The sequence below is a fragment of the Drosophila obscura genome, unplaced genomic scaffold, assembly GCF_018151105.1.
Source record: "Drosophila obscura isolate BZ-5 IFL unplaced genomic scaffold, ASM1815110v1 contig_46, whole genome shotgun sequence".
Taxonomy (NCBI): domain Eukaryota; kingdom Metazoa; phylum Arthropoda; class Insecta; order Diptera; family Drosophilidae; genus Drosophila; species Drosophila obscura.
In genome coordinates, this window is record NW_024542835.1 from 2947814 (window position 1) to 2970068 (window position 22255).

The window sequence follows — 22255 nt, forward strand, 5'->3', positions numbered from 1 at the left end:
TCGGCTAAATGTACCGCACAAAATTATTTTCTGAAAATACCGAATACCAAACGGCTAGAGATGGTCGATACCACTTCATTGATAATAATAAGAAAATAATACTCGATGGCAGGTAAAGCGATAAGTATCGTTAAGTTGGCGCAATAATTTAAATCCATTTTTGATTATTTTGGCTAACTGTACTGGCTTGAAAAATGTACAATTTGATAATATATTAAAAGTTTTAGACGGGCTGCGTCTAATAGCCAAAAGAAACCTTCTAAAATAAGCTGCAGGAAAAATGGATTGTTGCAACTGATACTTATCCAATTACATACTTGTATTTGAAGCATAATTGACTTAAGCACTTCATTAATAATGAAAGGGTCAAAATTGTAAACAAAGCGTGTCCATCATCAAGTGCTTTAATTGCTTCCCGCATCTCTGACATCGGAAGCATCGCTGTCGCCGTCGTCTCCGTCGTCTCCGTCTTCTTCGGTTATAATTACAATTAGCAGCTACGCCCAACAGCAGACCGGCCGACCGCATCTTCCACTCAATAAGTTGGGGTCAAAATGTGAACTGATCTTTAATTGTCTGCCAGCAATTGTCGGTACTCGGACTCGAGACAGATGAATCACGATGCAACGTCACTGATTCGAAAATGCTTGTGTGTACGTATAATAGAAATTGATTAGAAATTATGCAAAATACAATTACGTTTTGTCATGCAAAAATCTCTCATTACAGGAAACGGCGATCGTAATGAGCAATCCGGACGAGCCATGTCGACTGCCCTCAATATGGAGACCTGCAATTAACATGAAGAAAACCTTTTGAACGCAATGAATGAACTGATAGCAGAGCTGTGTCCAGAGCTGTTGTTTAATGAGCCACAGATATTAGCGTTTGTTTGGTACCGAATTGTGACCAAGCATCAAAAACTATTTCGCATTTCTATGAGCACCCCCATTTTTGTCATTCTTGTCATTCTCCAAAATTGAAATGACGAATTTTCTCTCCAAATTATAAATTGCGTGCCCGAACAGTATCTAACGTAGCCCAATACAAGTTTAAAGGTATATTATTCGATTTAAAGGTAAAGTAAAGGTAAAAGTATGGCTAATTAGGTTTTCAGTAAAATAATCAAATTAATTAATTCAAATTCAAATTTCCCGGCTATGAACATGCTGGTGGATGTGATCGCATGGTATGACAATGTCAGGTAGGGCGGCCATAATATGCAATTTCAGCAACATGGGGAAATGAATTAGCAACATTGTTGTGCAACTTTGGCACGGAATGAGCAACAATCTGAATACCTTGGGAAAATGGATATTATGGACTTGAGATATTGTTTGTATTTTCAGGCTCCAATTAATGCAGAAACTACTCAGTCTCTGTTCTAAAGATTTTAACAAAGTTTTGCAGCTCACGACTACCAATAATAGGTATCAGTACCGGGATAAATGTATTTATAACACACAAACATGTGCATTAATATGTAAAAAACATGTCAATCTAGGATAAAATCATAAATAATGTTTCAATGGAGCTTGGAACAAAACACTTAACACCAATTAAAAGAAATAAGGTATACAAAAGTACATACGCATAGAAGATACTTGGTTGACCAGCAACACTGCCGTAACATTTAGTCAACATTTAAGTTTTATGCTTTGGCCGTTTTTGTTTGAACCTTAATATGTAAACAATCCAATGAAAAAGAGTTCTAAAAACTAACCAATCCTGAACAAAATTTATGTATCTATCGGATAAAATTATTTGTTTAGGGCTGAGAGTCCCAGCTAGCTGGTAATATTAAACGGAATATCAAAATCGAGGAATATCAACGTCGAATGTTTTGAAAAAACAATCGATACTATCGTGATGGTATCGGGCTGAAATAATTATTAAAACTTTTCAGACTGCGCGGTTGTGTTGCGCGCGCGAGTTTAGTTGAAAGTAACTTTTGAAACTTTTGAAAACTTAACAAGAATTGAAGTCAATTCAACAACTAAGGTGTTCGTGGGTGCAGGTTCGTGGCGCGGATTCATTCGAAATTTGAATGGGAGAGCGGTCGATGGTTGCTAGTCCAAGCTGCGCGCGTTCCGTAGTACCTCCTCCATCGCACTCAGGTGGTGTGTCGTTCGTGTGAGTCAACCGAATTGTTGGTAACAGCAAGCTCAAGCGTTGTGTGTGTGTGTGTGTGTGAGTGTTAACAAAGCCGCAACGTCAGAGGTGCGACGTGTGTGTGTTGTGTTGTGTTGTGTTGTGTTGGTGTGTGTGTGAGAGAGTGAGACTGCTTCTTGGCTCGTTTTGACGGCATTACGTTTGGCTGGCTCTGGCTACCTGGACTACCGCCGAGTGGAAGTATCTCAGACTCAAAACGGTCATTTCGGCTGCGGGCTGCGTTACGTTTTTTTTTCTTGTTTCTGTTTGGCTGTAGTTTTGAGCAATACTTTTTGACTTGATTTCCCCCCCGTTCGGGGCGTTGGCTATGAAAGTTTTTGTGGTTTTGTCTTTTTTGTGTGTAAAACATTCGGATGGAAGTGCATGAAAATCGCGATTAGATAGTGAAAACAATCGCGGACCAGCAGCCAGCAACAAGTTTCCACGGCAACGTCATCAAGTGGAGCATAACTGTAAGGAGAAGTGAGATTAAGGTAGCGAACAACCAAAGCAACAACAATATCAATATCAGTGGGCCAACACACACAAGCACACACAGTGATAGCCACGTACAGACACAGATGCAAACTTCTATACGCACACACACACACACGTACACACACACACACACACACACACACGTACACCTGCGCTTCACTTTCAGCGTTATCGGTGCGTTTCACGGGTTTTGTTTGCTTTGGGGGATTGCGAAAAAGGCAAAACTACTGCAAATGATTCACCCAGCAACGAGGCAGCAGCAATAATAACAACCACCTCGGGGGGAACAGAACAACAAATCGGTTGCGACATGAAATCCGATATGAAAACTCCCGCAAGTCTCATTTGAAATTGAAAACAAAACTCGGGCACTTTGGGCACTTTTCTGCAGGCGTTTGCACTTCCGTAAATTTAATAAGAATCTTCTTTCCACATTGGGGTTGAGTTGAGTAACCGAGCAGCGCCGTAACTTGAGGCATCTTACGAGTGCACCACCAGGTTAATGCACCGCACACACACACACCACACAGAGACAGTGGTGGCCTGCAGCTGTGTGAGTCCTTGTGCCAGTTTACATGCAACCGAGGGGCATCGACATCGCCTGCCACGGCATGTGGCATGGCATTGCCAATCAAGTGCCACCAACAAAATTCTATTCAAATTAAACCGTTTTCGGACAGCCAGGTGGTTCGGTGGCTCCGTTCTCTCACTTTTCGTTTTGGGTTGCAGTTGCATTTCCTCACGCACCGCCCCCACAAGGGAGGGAGGCACAGAGACAGGAAATGCAGTGAGTCGGGGATGTGCTTTTACTACCATTTTGGTTCGTTTCTTGACACTTTCCTGTCATCCTAAAGGGAGGGTGTGGTAGGCTCTGAAAACCAGGCAGCAATTAATTGGTGTATTTTGCAACCCATCGGAATGAAGCCGATCTGTTCTTGTGATATTTCTTATAACTTAAATTCCATTTAAAAACTAATCAAAAGATTTTGAATTTTGAGCGGCACTGGAAAAAATCCATTGGGTAGCCAAGGGGGGTGGTTACTGTGACAGAGGATCGTTGAAATTTGTTACTGTTTTATATCTATTATCGAACTTTACTTTAGGAGAACCAAACTTAACTGGTTGGGGCAGAACCTCCCAACGAATAATCTTCATGAGTTTTACTCTAATTCCAAAAAATATTTGATGGAATTTCCACTTCTTTTATTATCCACACAATCGGCGACAATCCGATTACGCCCTCCGATGCCCTCTCCACTCGACTTCAACCAATTTAAAGCAATGACCTTTCGCCTTCACTCCATAACAATTAACCCATTGACGCCGTTTCCAAACGCCCCAGACAATGCACGTAATCGTATTTGCCAGTGCAATGGGTCGGTCGGTGGGTCTGTCGGTCGGCTCCATTGGAGCTCATTGCTGTCCGGAGTTGGAGACTTCCAATTTGAAATCGCGTCGTATGCTGTAACTTATTTTTAGCGCATTTTTCGATCCACCTTTGAAACGGGTTTGACGGTCTCTTGGTCTATTGGTCTCTCCGTCTCTCGATTTTCTTCTAACATCGGAACGTGGAGCGTTGAGAGTGGAGAGTGGAGGCGGTAATGGAGCCAAGCAAACGACGTAATGGGAAAACCAGTTTGGTCACTCTTACTCCGAGCCGAGATTTGTTTTTGTTTGTTTTGTTTATAAAATACATTGATGGAGATTATACGAATGAGCTGAGCATGAGGAATATATTTGAATTTGCTTGTTACAGTCCACCATGATGCACAAACTGAAATATCGCGATAAATCGAAGTGGCTCACAGCCATTCTTGCTCTGGCTGTGGCCTCCATGGCCCAACTGGTTGGGGGACAGACGAGAGATCCCCGATTCTATTCACGGCCCGGCGTCGACTATCATTGGCCGAATCCAGGGGATCCGGATTACAGGTGAGTCAGGCCCCTTGCTTGATCCTTATTTCTTGTCCCACTTATGCTGAATATTTGCAGAACCTACACCTTCAACGATCGTCGCTATGGCCATTATCAGCCGAATGGATTTGGTGCCAACTATCCTGGCAGGAATCCCCCCGGACAGTATCCGCAGGGCATGCCAAATGAGGATCGTTTTCGCTTTGATCCGGTAAGCTGTTCGCTGCTATATTTTCGTACATTTCGATGTCTTTCTGATCACAAACACAAATGCTCGCGCTTAATCAATTGAATTTGTTGACAACACAAAGTGACCCCATAAGACAGAACAGAAACGATCCATAAACGAACAATGGGAACTCATTGAGCGAGGGAGTGGAGTAGGCGCCCAATCCACGGATGACTTGTCCCCCCTATCAATGCAATAATCTTAATTAAGTTTTCATTCCATCGAATGGAGCTTAATCAATTACACATGTTTACACCCCACCCCCCCTTTCCACAAATGATCCGCTCTGTTCTGCGATAAAAATTATGTGCTCAATCTCTCTCTGTTTTGCGCTCTTACAGAACGATCCCAATGCTCGGACACAGTTCCCGGGTGTGTTGGCCGGCTGGCGGGAGGATCTGCAGGGGAAACAGCGTCGGGACTCGCTGACACTGGATCGAGATGTGTTCGTGACGACCAACTACGGACAGGTGCAGGGCTTCAAGGTCTACATGTATGACAATCCGGACCCCAAGTCGTTTTACAGACCCTATCACTCCACCGTGGATCGCGTGATGGGCGAGTGCTCGGCATTCCTGGGCATTCCCTACGCCCTGCCGCCCACCTTCGAGGGCCGCTTCAAGCCGCCGCGAGCCCATCGCGGCTGGCAGCTGCTCCAGGCAGTGGACTTCGGACCGGCATGCCCCCAGCCAGTTCGATACACGGGTGCTACCAAGGGAGTCATGGACATGGATGAGGATTGCCTGTACCTGAATGTATATTCGCCAAAGGTGAGCGTTGGGTTTATTGCTTATGCCAGGAGAAGAGGGAATGGGCAAAGAGTAGATACAAAGAGGCGATGAACACCGTAAATATCATCACGGGGAAGCCAACAGCGAAGAAGCCCATGAAGGAGATCTTATAGCCATGCTGGTTGGCCAGTCCCGCGGTGACCACATTCGCCGAGGCGCCGATCAGAGTGCCATTGCCCCCAAAGCAGGCGCCAAAGGACAGGGCCCAGATGAGCGGAGCCAGCGGCAGGTCGAGCTTCTTGTTCTTGGCCAGCTGGACGGTGAGCTTGAGCATCATCTGGGTGATGGGTATGTTGTCGACAAAGGCGGAGGTCAGTGCCGTGATCCAGATCAGCATCATTAGGGCAACGGTCATCTGGTGGGACTTGTCCACGCTCAGGATTACGCCGACTGTGATGTCTCCTATCCACTGGATGAGGCCCAGCTCGGACATGGCCTCTATCATGACGAAGAGGGCGGCGAAGAAGAGCAGCGTGGACCACTCCACATGCAGGAGGATCACATCCATGGCCTCCTTGTTGGCCAGAATGAGCAGCAGAAGGGCTGCCAGCATGGCTATCCAGGCCAGCGAGGCACCGGCCAGGATCGGCAGCGAGTGGAGGAAGAACAGGGCAATGGCGAACCCCAGGGCAATGCAGCACTTGATCAGGAGCGGCTTGTTCCGAATCCTATACTTCAACTCCAGCGAGGCCAGGGTCTCATAGTAGTTTTCCACTGGCGCCAGCATGGTGGCCCTGGTCCTCGCCTTTTCCTTGGCCTTGAGGTGTTCGATGCGCTGCAGGATATCCTGACGCAGTGCATCCTCGTCTGCGGTGGTGGGGGTCACCTTCTCGGCCTCCCGCTCCAGCGTCTTGATGGCATGGGTCATTGGGTCCTCGTCAAGGATCCGCAGCTTGTGGCGTATCATAAAATATATCATAAAAAAGGAACAGCACATGCAGATGAACACGCCGGGAAACATGTGCAACGTGAAGGTGAAGAAATCAATGCCGTCCTGCACCACATGGTAATCGGTGGCTATGATCACGTTGGGCGGATCCCCCACCGGCGTCAGAGTGCCGCCGATGTTCGAGTAGACGACGATCACGATCAGCACCAGCGTTGTGCGCACCGCCATCACCTCGCACAGCCGAATCGTCACCGGCACCATCAGCAGCACCATTGTCACGTTGTCCAGGAACGCCGACAAGATGCCGGTGAACATGCACAGGAAGAATATCAGGGGCCAGGCATTGCCGCTGGCCATGCGGTAGGCGAACACAGCCAGGTAGTCGAACACCCCCGTCTCCGACAGGATGGCCACCATGATCATCATTCCCAGCAGCAGCATCAGAGTGTTGAAGTCAATCCAGGACACGATGGTCTCCAGCGAGGGTCGTGCCCCCATGGCGGCCAGGACAGCGAGGGTCGCCGATGATACCATCAGGGCGGCGAATGTCCGGTCCGTGATCTCCCAAATGATCAGGATGTAAAGGAAGATGAGCAGAAGGCCCGCATAAACCACGCCCATTTTTTTGTCCACGGGCATGGTTTCCACCTGAATGAGAAGTGAGACCGGCTGCGCGCTGTAGCTCTTGAATGAAACGACCACATCGGTGTCTTTGTGGCCATCATCGGGGACTTTGAAATAGTTGTCCACCGATACATAATGACTTTCTGATTTTGCCATATAAACGTTCCACATGTCGGACTGCACATAGGTGACGTTCCGACTCGAGTCCCGACGCTCAACACGAATGCCCACAGCGTCCACATCGTCCACGTGATCAGCAGCGTCTGTCTGGTCCTCGTCAATGGGTCCCTCCAGTCGAATGTGGGCACGGTTTTTGGGCAGTCGGTCCACTTTTCTGAAAATCGTCTGATTGGGTAATATGGTCACCAATGATTTAGGGATTTCTCCGGGCGGTGAGGTAGCCAGAGTAATGGTGAAGAACAGCCATAGCACAATCAGAATGCCTATTTTAACAATAACATAGATCCGACGAAGCAGTTTACGCCTGCTTTCCTTCTCCTCCTCCTGCGATGGTGGATTCGATATAGATCCTTCTCTTTTGCGAAACACAGAAGGTAAAGAAGGCATGCTTCCCCTTTATGTCCTACTTGAAATACATGCTCTGAAAGAGCACAACAAATTAAACGTATTGATTTGTTAGTTTAGTAAAAAATAATTAAATAGACTTATCCAGAAAGGGCTTCTATGATTACTATAACAGTAAATCTCACTTTCTATAATAGTAAATCTCATATACAAAGACACTTGGTCCAAGACAAACAAAACAGATGTCGGAGCTAGGTGACACTTGAGGCTCCCTGTCTCAGACGATTCTACGCAGACCTCAGTTTCATCTTCTTTCCACCTAATGACAAATATTCTGACTGTCGATATAGCACTGTCTGTCTGTCCGTCCGTCCGTCTTGTTTGACGCCTAATTCTCAGCGATTATAAGAGCTAGAGCAACCAAGTTTGGTTTCCAGACTCACCTGATATCACACCACCAAAAGTGTATTCTAAAACTTAGCCCCGCCGTTTTTCGCCCCCACAAAGGACGAAAATCTGTAGCATCCAAATTATCGTAGAGCACAGTATCTACTAGATTGCCGAATCTAGATCAGATCCAAGAAAGAAATTACTTTTCTGTAGCTTCCAGCTTCCAGCCATGCAGCGGTACTCATTCTCTCTCTCGCTCACACACTCTGCCTCGTTCAGTGTGGGACCACTGGCGGAGAATGAGTAAGAAAATGCGTGTTGACAGATGTAACAAAAAAGGTACGAAGATAAAAAGCACTCATACATATATCTGACTGAGTACCGGGTATAAAAGTAGTAGCGGCCACTGCAGCGACTTACAACGTTTTCGGGCTGCGGCCCCCATCAGATATCGAAGAAGACCGAGTGCCGTGTATAAAACGCTTTATAGAGTATAGAAATATATGCAATTGCCTCTTCAATATTTCTTTTCTTTTGCAGACTGGCGCTGGCGTGGCCCAAAAGTATCCCGTGATGGTTTACATCCATGGAGGAGAGTTCATACGTGGCGCCTCGAACCTGTTCCAGGGCCAAATACTGGCATCCTTCTACGACGTGGTCGTGGTAACGCTGAACTATCGACTGGGAGCCCTGGGCTTCCTCTCGACTGGCGACGAGAACTCGCCCGGCAACTACGGCATTCTGGATCAGGCAATGGCCCTGCGGTGGATCCACGACAACATCGAGTTCTTCAACGGGGATCGGGACTCGATTACGCTGTTCGGTCCGGGAGCCGGTGGAGCCTCGGCAGGGCTGCTGATGGTTGCCCCGCAGACTCGGAACATGGTGAAGCGAGTGATTGCTCAGTCGGGCTCGGCGCTGGCAGACTGGGCGCTCATCCAGGACAAGTACAGGGCGCAGAACACGAGTCGAGTGCTGGGCCAGCTGCTCGGCTGCTCCATTGAGTCGTCGTGGAAGCTGGTAAACTGTCTGCGCACCGGACGCAGCTTCTATGAGCTGGGAAACGCGGAGTTCTCGCCGCAGGTGGGCAGCTTCCCCTGGGGTCCAGTGCTGGACCACAACTTCACCCTGCCCGGCGACGACTGGTACGAGGGCTGGCGGGAGAAGGACTGGCGCTTCCTCACCCAGACCCCAGAGACTCTGATACGTTCCGGCAAATTCAATCGGAATATCCAGTACATGACGGGTGTGACCACCCAGGAGGCGGCCTTCTTTGTGGCCCAGAACGAGTCGCTGGGGCCGTACTACGAGCTGGACGGGCGCTTCTTCGAGCAGAAGATACGGGAGCACGTCTTCCGCTACAACTACACCCTGAACCCCAACGGCGTCTACGAGGCCATCAAGTACATGTACACGTACTGGCCGGATCCCAACAACAACACCATCATCCGGGACCAGTACGTCAACATGCTGAGCGATCTCTACTACCGGGCGCCAGTGGATCAGATGGTCAAGTTGCTGCTCGAGCAGAAGGTGCCGGTGTTCATGTATGTCCTGAACACCACGGTGGAGGCACTGAATCTGCCGCAGTGGCGCAAGTATCCGCACGACACGGAACGCTACTTCCTCACCGGGGCCCCCTTCATGGACACCGAGTTCTTCCCAAAGAAGGAGCACCTGCAGCGGAACATGTGGACCGACAACGATCGCAACATGAGCCACTTCTTCATGCAGACCTATTCGAACTTTGCCAGATATGGGTAAGCAAATTAAGAAGCACCCTTCCCCGGTACATTTCCGTTTCATTTAGAGGCTTTTCCTTCTCTTTGCAGCAATCCGACGCCCCAACAGGTGCTGGGCATGCACTTCCAGCGCGCCTACCAGGGCGAGATTCGCTACCTGAACATCAACACCACCTTCAACTCGTCCATTCTGCTCAACTACCGGCAGACGGAGTGCGCCTTCTGGACGCAGTACTTGCCGACTGTCGTCGGGGTTCTGGTGCCCACATATCCGCCCACCACGGAGTACTGGTGGGAGCCGAAGGAGCCGCTGCAAATAGCCTTCTGGAGCATGTCGGTCACCTGTTTCTTCCTCATCGTACTCGTGGTCATCTGCTGCATCATGTGGCGCAACGCCAAGCGGTAGGTTGAGCATCGATTTATCCCCAGACTACTAATGGCAATCCCCAATCATACCTAGGCAATCGGATCGCTTCTACGACGAGGATGTGTTCATCAATGGTGAGGGTCTGGAGCCCGAGCCGGATCCAAGGGGCGTGGACAATGCCCACATGGTGACCAACCACCATGCCATGCGCTCGAGGGACAACATCTACGAGTACCGGGACTCGCCCTCGTCCAAGACCTTGGCCAGCAAGGCGCACACGGACACCACATCCCTGCGCTCGCCCAGCTCCCTGGCCACCACCCAGAAGTCGGGCAGTCAGGCGTCCCTAAAGTCGGGCATCTCCCTCAAGGAGACCAACGGCAGCCTGGTCAAGTCCGAACGTGCGGCCACGCCCCGTTCCCAGACCAACGGAACGACAGCCAAGGCGGGGCCCGTCGAGGAGAAGCGTCTGCTGCATCCCCTCTCCAGCACCCCAGTGCCCCAGCTGCAGTCGGAGCCCACGAAGAGAGCGCCTACCAGCGTCTCCGGCAGCAGTCGTAGCACCACTCCTGTGCCCTCGGCACGCACCACCACCACGACGGCCACTCTGTCCTCACAGCCGGCGGCTCAGCCCCGACGCACACAGCTGGTGGAGGGCGTGCCCCAAACATCCGTCTAAGAAACCGCTCTCTAAGCGCGGGATGTGCTTAGGGAGTAAATCGAACGAACCATCCAACCAACCAACCAAGAAGCCTTTCGCTGACCAAGGGAACGGACGAAGAAGTAGGTCCAACAGATAGATTTCCACTCCCCTTTGTGTTTATTAAATATATTTTGGTGTTTTTCCAGATCTTCCTTGGAGCTGAGTAACTTTTTGTGTAACCTTTCGATTTAGTTTTCATAATTTATAATTTATTTCTAAACAGATCTTAGAGATCTCAGTTTCAAGATTAGTTATAGGTTTTGTTTAACGAGTAATTTAATTTAGTTTTAGTGTAAGTTCGATAACCCAACGAATACAAATCCATATCAATGACATTCCATAGCCTTACAATTGGCCCGTAAGTGTACATACCTACATTTAGTTAGCAGTAAGGACAGGCTCTGTTCAAGCTGTCACTTCAATGAGTATAGGTAGCTAGAGAACTAGAAGATGGGTATCCCATGGGTATCTTTTCATTTATATAAATTATAATTACTATAAGCTAATCGTACATTGTGCAGCTGATCAAATGAGATCTACTCGGAACAAATCTGACATTCAATTAGAGTAAATTTCAACTTCGTCTTGTAGAGTTTTAAACCCCCTTTTTGTGGCATCTGTAAGTAATTAAAATTACATTGTAAACTATACAGGACAAATAAATTTCCCGCACCCTGAATTTGCAACTAAAACTCATTAAAATATTAAGTTATTTGCAATAAATCCTGTGCATATCACTGTCATATCCGTAACCACATATGTATGTACTCGTATTTGTTCATCATTTATTTGTCCAAGTCCAAAAGCAACACCTAAAGTGCCTTCAATTCCTTGTAGTTGTCTTTGATGGACCCCCTCCATCCCCATTCCCATGCATAGTTTTAAGCGATCCCATCTGCCCCCTTTGTGTGCCTTCCACATTTATGCATCTGTATTAAGTTTTAGTTGTAGGTTTTGTATATGTTTTATGTGTCGCATATAAGCCAACCAATGACCATACAAATTCAGTGTGAACCGTCCAATCATTTTATGTTTCCATAAGCATCGTGTACATGTTTATTGTGTGTATATAGTATCTAGATGCATTACACGATCGAGAGCATAATCTATAATTTACATTTATATGTTTTAGAGATATTAGTTTAGTTCATTTTATTTCATTGTATTTGTCCTGAAATAAAATAACATACCATTAATTTACTTGTACTTGTACTTGTACTCGTGGGTGGCAGGCACTCACTTGCACTCGCTATAGTATCTGCAGCTGTGTTGTTGTTTTCTTTATCCTGGTGGTAACAAAATACTCCATGGCTGCAGAATCTCTGCTTATTGTCAGACGTGGATCCACTGTGCCTAGATCTACTCAGACCCTAGACCTGAATAACATTGAAAACCTATGGGTTCTGCTAAAAAACAACTGGCATATCCGCAACTGCTTTGAAGGGATTCCACGGACACAGATGCATCATTTGAGGGTATGCCCAGGCCCTACGTGCATTAATAGCGCTACAAAAGAGCCTTTAGGGACAAATATAAAAAATAAAACACAAACAAAAATTAATGTTATTATTTTGTTTCATTTTAATATTTATAAAGAAAATAACTAGGAAAATTTCCCAAGAATTTATGCATTTCCATAGGTTTTATCGTCACAAATTGTACACAAATTCACGAGAGTGGTATACAAGGAAAGTTTCTAATTCCTAAGGGTAAGATAAAGTATTAAAGGCCTAGAAATTCTGTACACAGCTCTTTAATAACAATATTTTGATAGTAAGATACAAAAATGCGAGGCCGTGCAAAGGGATTCAATCATACCTTGGATTGTGAATACAATTTTTGAGCCGTAAAGCTCATCGTATTACTTGAAAATTAACACATTCCATCAACTTTCTTAAATATATGTATACTATGTACTCGTTCTTGTTAGGCAACCATCGATCATTCGAATTCTCGACCTCTCATGTATCGCATAAAATAAATCAAATATTTATTTTCGCTTTTCTGCAAGTAATTCAAATACGCGTATAAAAACAACCCCTAGTAGCAGGGTTGACACTAGGATTAGATTAATTATCTACATCATTTGTGTATGTTGAAATATTGTGGAAGTCTAAAAACTATATCGCCTATAGATAGAGCGAGGCGGCAAAGACAATGTCGCGCTTGAGCAGTCGAATGCCCTCCGAGAACTTGTTCTCCAGGTCCGTGTTTCCGATGGTTTTTGAGGCCTGGCACATCTGCCGCAACAGCTCCTCCAGCCGACGCATGCAGCGGATGATGGAGCCCTCGAAGATGTCGGTCATTTTGCAGACGGCCAGGAAACTGGAGCCCTTGCACCAGGCCAGCACCACGTCCATGAGGAAGGGCTTGAACTTGTCCACATAGCTGTCTGCGTCCAGCTCCAGCTTGCACTCGGACGACACCTTGGCAATGCGTCGCGCCAGATCCTGCATGGAGCGCAGCGGGCCCGAGAGCTCTGTGGCGCTCTTGGGCGCCTCTTGGGACTTCTCGTCGCAGACAAAGCACGAGAGCAGGGCCACCGCCTGCGGAGCAGTCAGATCGTTGAACACACCATTAAATATCATCTCGGTCATCAGCAGCTCATCCGCCGAGCTCAGCTCGCAGGCCACGCGGCCCTTGAACTCGATGACATCGCCCGGCTTGCAGTAGCCCATTCGGCGCAGCACGCGCTTGCGATGCTTCAGCTCCTCCATCTGCAGCAGACTGCGGGCGGCCTTCAGCTCCACCTTGATGGCCGTTAGCTGCGCCTGCAGCTTCACCTTGTCCTGGTAGCGCTTGTGGATGCGCCCCAGCTCGGCCGAATTGTGCAGCGGATGCTCTTCGAGGCGCGACTCAAACTGGGCAATGGCATCCACAATGTCGCGAAATTCGCGATCCTTGATGTTCATGTCGTCGATGGGATTCAGCACGGGCGGTCCCAGGGGGAACCGCTTCTTGGCCTCCTGGATGGTCTTCAGGACGGCGCGCCGGTTGTCGGCGCTGCGCAAATCGTTGGGGAAGTACACCCGAATCGAGCTGATCTGTGTAATGAGCGTGTGGGCCACCGGCACGACCTCCATGCAGCCGCGCTCGTTGGGCTGGCAGGGCTCAGTGTCGCCGGACTTGGCGGCAGCCTCGCTCACGTGCAGCAGGACGTCGATGGTGACGCTGGGCTCACTCTTGAGGGGGTTCTTGCGGCTCTGATCCTGCTTCTTGAAGTTAAGGACAATCCCCCAGTCGTACTCCTGTGTGCCGGCCGACACTTTGACCAGCCTGCCGGGCTGCAGGAAGGGCAGCAGGTACTGTGGTCGAGTCAGCCACTGGCGGAACTGCTTGCCATGGCTCTCCAGCTGTTCGCGGATGTGGTGATAGGAGGCAATGTTGTGCTCGTCCTTGATGCTCAGCTTGTTCAGCTCGAGGGTCTTCTGCTGCACCTGTTCGTGGAGGCTGGGCAGGGCGGCCTGGTTCTGGAACTGGTAGAAGCTCCGCTCCAGCATGTACTCCGGATTTATTTCCTCCACGCGCAGCAGGTTGAGAACCATGTTGTAGGTCAAGTGGAAGGCAGAGTTGATGGGATCGGCCTTGCCCTGCACTATGTCCCGGCCCACGGCCGGCGAGACCTTCTCGTCGATCATCAGGATGACAATGCCCTTGTCGTCCAGGCCACGACGACCGGCGCGACCCGCCATCTGGATGTACTCCCCGGAGCTGATCCAGCGGAAGTCCTTGCCATCGAACTTGCGGGGTGCGGTGAAGAGCACAGTCCTGGCCGGCATGTTCAGGCCCATGGCAAACGTTTCGGTGGCAAAAAGCGCCTTGATGAGGCCCTCGCCGAACAGTATCTCAATGGTCTCCTTCAGGATGGGCAGCAGCCCGCCGTGATGGATGCCAATGCCTCGACGCAGCAGCGGCAGAACGTTCTCCACCTGCGGCAGGCGGCGATCCTCGTCGGAGAGCACGTCCATAGCATTGTTGAAGACCTCGTCCACCAGCTTCTTCTCGTCGGTCGAGTTGAAGTCCAGTTTGGCCATCTGCATGGCAAAGATTTCGCAGTCCTTCTTGCTGAACGAGAAAATGATCACCGGGGCAAAGTTTCGCTCCATGATCATCTTGACGATCTTGAAGATGTTCGTCTGTCCCGAATTGTGGCCCTTGATGCCGCCCTTGCGTCCCTTCTGATCGCCCTTGGCCGCCTCCCCTGAAATCCACGAGTCATGTAGAGAGGAATCTCTGAGAGGAATCTATGTGTGGTGTGTGTACGTACCCGCATTGGCCAGCACCGCCATGGCTGTGGTGAAGTTATCCTCCTTGAACTGCCCCTTCTCGTCGACAATCAGGTGGATGCCGTCGCCACCAGCGGGAAAGATGTAGTGCTGCAGCGGCGTGGGGCGGTAGTCCGTGTAGACGACATGGCAGGGCTGCTTGTGCAGGTGGCAGACCCACTCGGCGAACTGCCGGGCATTCGGGATGGTGGCCGAGAGGAAGACATAGCGCACGTTGTCCGGCAGCAGGATGAGCGTCTCCTCCCAGACCACGCCGCGCTCCTTGTCGCGCATGTAGTGGATCTCGTCGAAGACCACCCAGCCCACCTCGCGCATGATCTCGCTGCCGCGGTACAGCATGTTCCTGAGGATCTCCGTGGTCATGATGAGGCACGAGGCCGAGGGATTGATGGTCACGTCGCCCGTGACTAGGCCGACGTCCTTGAACTCGTCTGTGAACTCGCGGAACTTCTGGTTGGACAGCGCCTTGATGGGCGTCGTGTAGATCACGCGCTGCTTGGCCGCCAGCGACTTGGCGATAGCGTACTCTGCCACCACAGTCTTGCCCGCCGAGGTGTGGGCCGACACCAGGACGCTCTGGGAGTTGTCGATGCAGAGGATGGCCTGACGCTGGAAGGGGTCCAGCACGAAGGAATACTCCTTGGCCGGAATGCCGGCAAACGGCTGCAGCGGAATATACTCCTGATCGGGGTGGGCAGCCACCTCGTGGGTGCACGACTCGGGCGCCTCCAGCAGGTGTGTGACGATGCGTGTGCGCAGGACCTCTAGAGCGCCGGAATCATCCACATCCAAGGAGGTCACCTCCTCCACATCTTCCTCCTCATCCTCACTCTTCTTGGATCCACCATCCTCCTCCTTCTTCAAGCGCTTGGTGGCTTCCTCCTCCTCCTCCTCCTCCTGCTGCAGCTGCTGCTCCTCGTGCTTTTCCCCATTGGACGCTTCGTCGGCCGGACGCTTGGCCGCCTTTTTGGCGGCTTTGTCTGTGGCAGGCTCAGCCTTGCTGGGACCAGTCGTGGGCGGCTCCAGGCTCTCCGGCGGCACTTCGGCAAAGCAATCAAATAACTCGTCAATATCCATGATTTAATTATTTTTTGTTTTTTAAATCGCACATGTGAACTGGAGGTGTCAAACCAAAGAGGGCACTATCGATATTTTGCTGCTATCCTCTACTATCGATGGTTTTGAGACTATCATGATAGTATGATAGTAGTAAAAGGTTTCAATGGTTTTTTAATAATAATTTGAGCTCGATGCTATTACGATAGTAACGACTTTTTTTTTCAAAACATTCAACGTTGATATTCCTCGATTTTGATATTCCGTTTAATATTACTAGCTAGTTATGACTTAAACAACTCAAAATATCATTTTATCAGATAGATGAATCAATTTTCTACAATTTGGACAATTTTAAGAACTCGCATTTATTGGATTACTTATGAAATAAGGTTAATCAAAATAGCAGAGGATTTTCTCTTAAAAATTTCCGCCATGCCACAGAATTCCGAGCGATTTCATTTTTCTTAGCATTGTCACAAACCAAATTCGAACTAAGGCTAGGGTTGACACCTTTCAATATTCAATTCGAATAGGTTTTATTTGCAGTTTCATTGATTTTATCATTTCAAAACAATTGGTTTTTAATTTGTTTCCTTTTATGATATAAAATAATTGATTTTTCAAAGCTGTATTTTTATAATTTCAAAGCAAAAAAACATTCCATATCGTGCGAGTCAAACAAAACAATGTACTCGGCAACTCTAGCCGTTGTCTGGCAACTTTACGGGCATGGCAGCAATCAGCTGTTCAAACAAACAGAAATCTGAATTTTACGGTAAACTTAATAAAAATGCTTTTACCGAAACTTTTGGCCATGTCACTAAAACGCTGTACGTCCCTGTACGTCCGATATTGGAATATTGTTCTTGCGTGTGGACCAAAGAGCAATAAGCCATTATCGAATTGGTCTAAAAACAAATTTTAATTTTTGCTTTACCTAATTTTAACTTAAACTCTGATAGAGTCTTGCCACCTTGGCAGTCTAGGCTAAAGCCCAGACCTACCTTCATTGTGGCATCGCAGAATGTGTAATCGCGTAATATTTGTACACAAGCTCCTACAGGGGATTGTAGACTCACAATCACTTCTGGGCCAGATTGACTTTTCTGTTCCACTTAAGGTTTAAGTGCCTTTCGTCCGTTTCGTTTACCCTTCTGCACTGTTTTAATTATAATAATTCGGCATTGGTGGTCCCTCACTGCTGAGACATTCCACCCTGAAAGCCCCAATCCAACGCTCTGCATGGCCCAGTACATTGTCGACAGGCTGGCCATTGAGCCCCAGCGATTGTCGCGACAATGAAGGGATCTCACCAGAGCCACCTTAACTGTTGTAGCCAATTGTTTGAACTACAATGATTATTCGTTTATTCCAACATTGATCCCAAAGTTTTTTTTTCGAAAAACACGCAAAATACCGCAAAAAATGATGAAATTTGAATTTGAAAGCTTAATATCTTTCAGGCGTTAAGCTGCAGATACAAAAGGTCTGGTTCGGATTTATAGCTGCATTTGTCAGCTTTTCAGAACTGCAAAGTTCTATGCAACCAGATATAAGATACTAAAGTTATGTGAAAAATAGCACTACCTCTAAAAAAAACCAAGAAAAAAAATACCAGATTTTAAAAATTCTTAAAAAAAAATGACACCATAAAAAAAATAATGAAGTACTACAAAAACTTTTTAAATCTCGAAATCTATCAGAAAAAGTTATTTTGGTTCACAGCCTAAGAAAGTTCAATTTTTTCGTGTAGTGTAATCGGCTCGATTTCCAGGAGTGACCCGACTAACGGCTTTCCGTTCAACAGCTTCGATGAAGTTTCTGGATGACTGGAGTCTTAGCTCGGTTTCATTGAAGATGGAATGCTACTGTACTGAAGATCAAGTAACACACATAAATGATGCAGAAATAAACGCCTATAATTCCACTATCAATTTTTATAACCAAAAACTATACTGCAAATATTATAATTGCATATAATAATTTCATTTCAAAAGTCTACAAAGTTCGACTTTGTAGAAACTGATGGATATTGACAAACAATACATATGTATATACTTATATTAGGCCACATTAATTCGATTTTCATTTATTCGGCATTTTTTAAATTAATAACGAATACTCTGTGGATTTTCTAGTTCTGATCTCGTTCAATTAGTTCTTTGTTTATCAATATGGGTTCTAAGTGATCGAATTTAAATTCAACCAAAGAATCAGTATATTTTATATACCTGTTGAGATAGATTTTGATCTTCCCACGCTGCTCCTTTTGTCCGCTCACCCAGGTACGAACACTATTCACCAAGTTTACTTGGTCTATCTCAGAGTCCTCTAGTATATTGAGAGCTTTTAGGTGCGGAAGCCCCTTCAGAATGTTCAATGCTTGGTCATCCGTAATTGGCATGGATATGTGGAGGTATAGAAGGTTTTTCAGCTTCAGTAAGTCCTCCAAGGGGACGGTGTTGCAGGCTACTTCGAGTTCCTTGAGTGTAGAAATATTGCAAAGACGTTTAACTTGATCCACGGGCAACTCGTCTGGTCCCAGGATAAGACTTTCCATAGGGGAACCCTTTTTGTTAATCAACCCCTCTATTAACGAGTCACGTAAAATACCGCCATGATCGACCTGCAAATGCTGCAGCGTGGGCAATTGGCAGACCAGCTCATAGGGCTCCGATGAATCGCTGTGCTCTATATGAAGGACCAGACGTTCCAGCTGCTGGCAGCTCGTCACCAGCATTTCCAAATTATTTTCAGTGAGGGTGTTAGGATAATTAATGTCTAGGTGGCGTAATTGCTTCATCGTTTGGAAGCAGTCCGTCAAGATCTTGTCGTCGAATTTAGAAAAGGTATTCACCTCCAGATATTCCAGTTGATTAAGAACATGCAATCCTCTTCCGCTATATGAGTCAGCAAACAACGTCAGCTTCCTTAGAGACGGGAATTGCTTGAGATTGCAAACAAAATCCGTAAGCAGCTTATCGTTTTCTTCGTCAAATTCTTCTTCTTCGGAACACCACAAACTAGCATCCAAAGACTTGAGCTTTTTCAAGCTGTTTAAATCGTTCAATCCGTCCCTGCCCGGGAAAAAATCCATTTTCAAATGTTGGAGATTCGAGCAGTAGCTCCGCAAGAGCCACAGGTGCTGATTGACTCTCGATCTGCAAGTAGTATTGGACGCATAGCTTATCAGATGCTCGCCAACTGTCTGCACCAGTTGTTTCAGATTTTCATGGGCAATATTATGCGTGACATATTTATCAATATGTTTGTACCGATGGCTTGCGTATCTCCTGAAAATCTCTCCAATCGTACCGTTCGAGGAAGCGAGACTTAGCTGGTCTTTTACTTCCAGATACTTCAATACGATTCTCAAGCAATCCTCGTTTAAATCAAGAACAGTTGTACGAGACGTTCTAGCTTTGGCTTTCTTTTTAATGCGTGCGTTATCAGTTTGAGAGGCTTTCTGCCCATCAGCTTTTCTCTTTATTTTTTTCACGGGAGCAGCTTCTGTGTGTTCACTCATGTCGCCTTTTTTTGTTTTTTTTTTTTTGGGGGGTTTTATGTTACCACTGTACTCTTGAGTAGCGTGGGATTATTTGGCCGCCCGCCTTTACAAGGTGGAAATTGCCAAGTCGAAGAAGACAACTTGTTACAGTTTTACGTCAATTTTGTCGATGAAGTCGATTAATGTTTGGTACGAGCTGATGTTTTCTTTTTCAAAGAATTTGTAAATGTCATTATATTTTCTTAGAGATGGGTAGTTTAGTCTTGTTGTATTGTACTTGGTACAATTAAAAATTATGTGCGAGGCGTTATCGATAGTATCGCATGTATCACAAATTGATCCTTTTAGCGTCAATGGCTTTCAGATTAGTCTTGTTTAGGAACCATGGTTTGGATGAGGTAGAAGGAAAAAGCGAGGAGTATCCTCTGTGCTTGGCGCTGGCAAACTCTCCCATTCTTCTTTTAATATCCTGTGTATTTCACAGATTGCATCTTTGAGGTTCCGTTTTACAACCGTGTATTTTCCCAGTCTATGGGCTTCTTTAGCTGCTGTGTCTACTAACGTGTTTTGAGGGATGTTGGCGTGGCCGGGTATGTAGTGAACTTCTACCGACTTTAGATGATGGTTGTGATTGATCTTTTCTCTGATTTTGTAGGCAATAAAATTATCCTGAATGCTCCTTGCCAGTATGAGAGCCCCGTTTCTGCTGTCCGTTAGGAACGGACCCGCTTGATCTATGGTGTGCTTATTAGCAGCGGCCCCCTTGAAGAAGTCTAAGTCTGACCTAATTTTGGTACAGTAAGTTGTTGTGCTTTCAAAAACCTCAATTCTCTCTAAGATGCCGTCAAACTCCCGAAATTCCTTTGCGTAGCCCGTATTTAAAACCCTATTTAGGGACACTGTTCTACTCGCTGGGAGATTGTATGCAAACCTCGTCGCTTCTTGCCTTGTTTTGTTTGTTTTGGCAGTTTTGGCTTTGTGCCGCGCAATTTTTTTGCGAGCGCTTACCAATACAAAACCAATAGAGGCTTGTCTTGTGTGAGTTTTGCTCGAACAAGCTTCGGCGTGGAGTTTCAGGTTTGTTTTGCTGGGACCTGTTCTTTTCCAAATAGTCACGTAGCTCGAGGACTTAGTTGGAGCTGTTAATTCAGGCCTCATTTCATTTATAAATGCTTAATTTAATGCAATAAACTTGCTATTCAATTCAAAGGCGATCTGTTGCTGTATCGATTGTTTGTAGACCAAAACATCGATAGTGTATCGACTTTTAGTATTTTTAATAAAATCCAGAAGCAAAGAATATACTAAAAAAGTGATTCTTTAAAGCCCAGTACCACTAACTAAAGCCAGCTGTAGCAGCAGAATATTCTTTATTTTTATCTTCTGAGCGATACGGATATAAATATGTAACAATACATATAATTAACCCTAAGCGGTAGCAATCGGTCTCGTTTTACAGCACTGGTCGAAACAGCTGTTCGTTTCACGCTCTAAGCCATTTTTAGTTGATTTTTTGCGGGTAAAACGGTCACACTGTCTCTATATTTTCACGATTTGCTCTGCTGTTTTTACGTTTAACGAATTTGCGCTATTAAAGCAAAACAAAACTATACAAAATGGTTGCTGGCGGAGCTTCGGACACGGGCGGCGTCAAGCCCATGGCCATTGCAGGTCGCATGGTGCGCGAGCGCGAGCGTCTGATTGGAATGACACCCGAGGAACGGGCCTGGCGAAAACAGTGGCTGAAGGACCAGGAGCTACATCACGGCGCCCGCAAGGTGCCCGCCCTCGAGCTGGAGCTGAACAATCCCATCAAGCGGTTCTACCGGGCACCGCTGGACAAGCTCTGCAACGTTCTGACCCCGGCCCTGGTGAGTAAAAGTCGCCCAGGCATAGTCGTCGCCGCATTATGTAATCGCACAAAATCGACGCATTTTCTCCTGTTTTTGTGAGTCTTTAACTGATTCCTGTTCTGCTTTTAGGGCTTCCAGCGCGCCTACACGATACGCTTCTGGACTGGCAAGGCTCTGCTGGCAGTCACGGGCATCTATGCCGCCGCCTACTACTTCAAGTACAATCAGAATGTGAGTATTCCGCGGGAGAATTGCCGCCCCAACCCCTGATTAGTGGAGGTGGGTCTGGGTCCTGGCTGACCTATGGATGGATTTTGTGCTCTAAAGTATACAGATATCAATTTTTGCTTGTCCCAAGGGGCAGAATACCGTTTGTCCAGTGCTTCTAAAACTATCGTCTCGTGCTCTCAGCTATTGGGCTAGCTTCAAGCTTCCTCAGCAATGATTGGATTCCACAAAACCTCTCACATTTGACATTTGTTACCATTTCCTTGCAGGATTGGACCCGCAAGGGGGGCTGGCGTGTGATTTCATCGCGCAAGTCCTGCGTTCCCGGCGACGAGGGCTATCCCCGTGTGTCGGACCGCTCGGCGCCCGCCGACTATGCGGCTCGCGGCTTCAAGCAGTCGCCGTTGTAAGCTGGAGAGCGAGCTCTTTTCTAGGTTTGAAACGTAAATTAATGATAGCAAAACAAAATATCGCAATAAACATGGAAACAAAATGTGA

At 47.1% G+C, this 22255-nt stretch overlaps 5 protein-coding genes across 8 annotated transcripts; 2 read left to right on the forward strand and 3 right to left on the reverse strand.

Moving 5' to 3' along the window:
• Positions 1–1947: 1947 nt before the first annotated feature.
• Positions 1948–12009, forward strand: LOC111071781 (acetylcholinesterase). 4 transcript variants are annotated; one of them, XM_041595326.1, is made up of 8 exons: positions 1948–2133; positions 4406–4581; positions 4642–4774; positions 5134–5562; positions 8552–9771; positions 9844–10155; positions 10214–10903; positions 10970–12009. In XM_041595326.1, the coding sequence occupies exons 2-7, from the start codon at positions 4412–4414 to the stop codon at positions 10797–10799; spliced, it is 2850 nt and encodes a 949-aa protein (XP_041451260.1). In that variant the 5' UTR covers positions 1948–2133; positions 4406–4411; the 3' UTR covers positions 10800–10903; positions 10970–12009. The 4 variants fall into 4 exon arrangements, with proteins under 4 accessions (XP_041451260.1, XP_041451262.1, XP_041451261.1 ...); XM_041595328.1 differs by having other exon boundaries at positions 1948–2117; XM_041595327.1 differs by lacking the exon at positions 1948–2133 and adding an exon at positions 2265–2645.
• Positions 5527–7776, reverse strand: LOC111071782 (P protein). Its single transcript, XM_022363293.2, has one exon. It carries the CDS (start codon positions 7661–7663, stop codon positions 5576–5578), a length of 2088 nt encoding a protein of 695 aa, XP_022218985.2. The 5' UTR covers positions 7664–7776; the 3' UTR covers positions 5527–5575.
• Positions 12010–12791: 782 nt separating the features above from the next.
• Positions 12792–16239, reverse strand: LOC111071783 (exosome RNA helicase MTR4). The gene is made up of 2 exons (XM_022363294.2): positions 15091–16239; positions 12792–15024 (listed from the first exon to the last, which is right to left on the reverse strand). Exons 1-2 carry the CDS (start codon positions 16184–16186, stop codon positions 12953–12955), a joined length of 3168 nt encoding a protein of 1055 aa, XP_022218986.2. The 5' UTR covers positions 16187–16239; the 3' UTR covers positions 12792–12952.
• Positions 16240–18302: 2063 nt separating this feature from the next.
• Positions 18303–19265, reverse strand: LOC111071766. Its single transcript, XM_022363274.2, has one exon. The coding sequence runs from the start codon at positions 19263–19265 to the stop codon at positions 18303–18305; it is 963 nt and encodes a 320-aa protein (XP_022218966.2).
• A 1920-nt stretch (positions 19266–21185) lies between these two features.
• On the forward strand, positions 21186–22255 carry LOC111071722. Its single transcript, XM_022363211.2, has 3 exons — positions 21186–21547; positions 21659–21760; positions 22027–22255. The coding sequence occupies exons 1-3, from the start codon at positions 21293–21295 to the stop codon at positions 22165–22167; spliced, it is 498 nt and encodes a 165-aa protein (XP_022218903.1). The 5' UTR covers positions 21186–21292; the 3' UTR covers positions 22168–22255.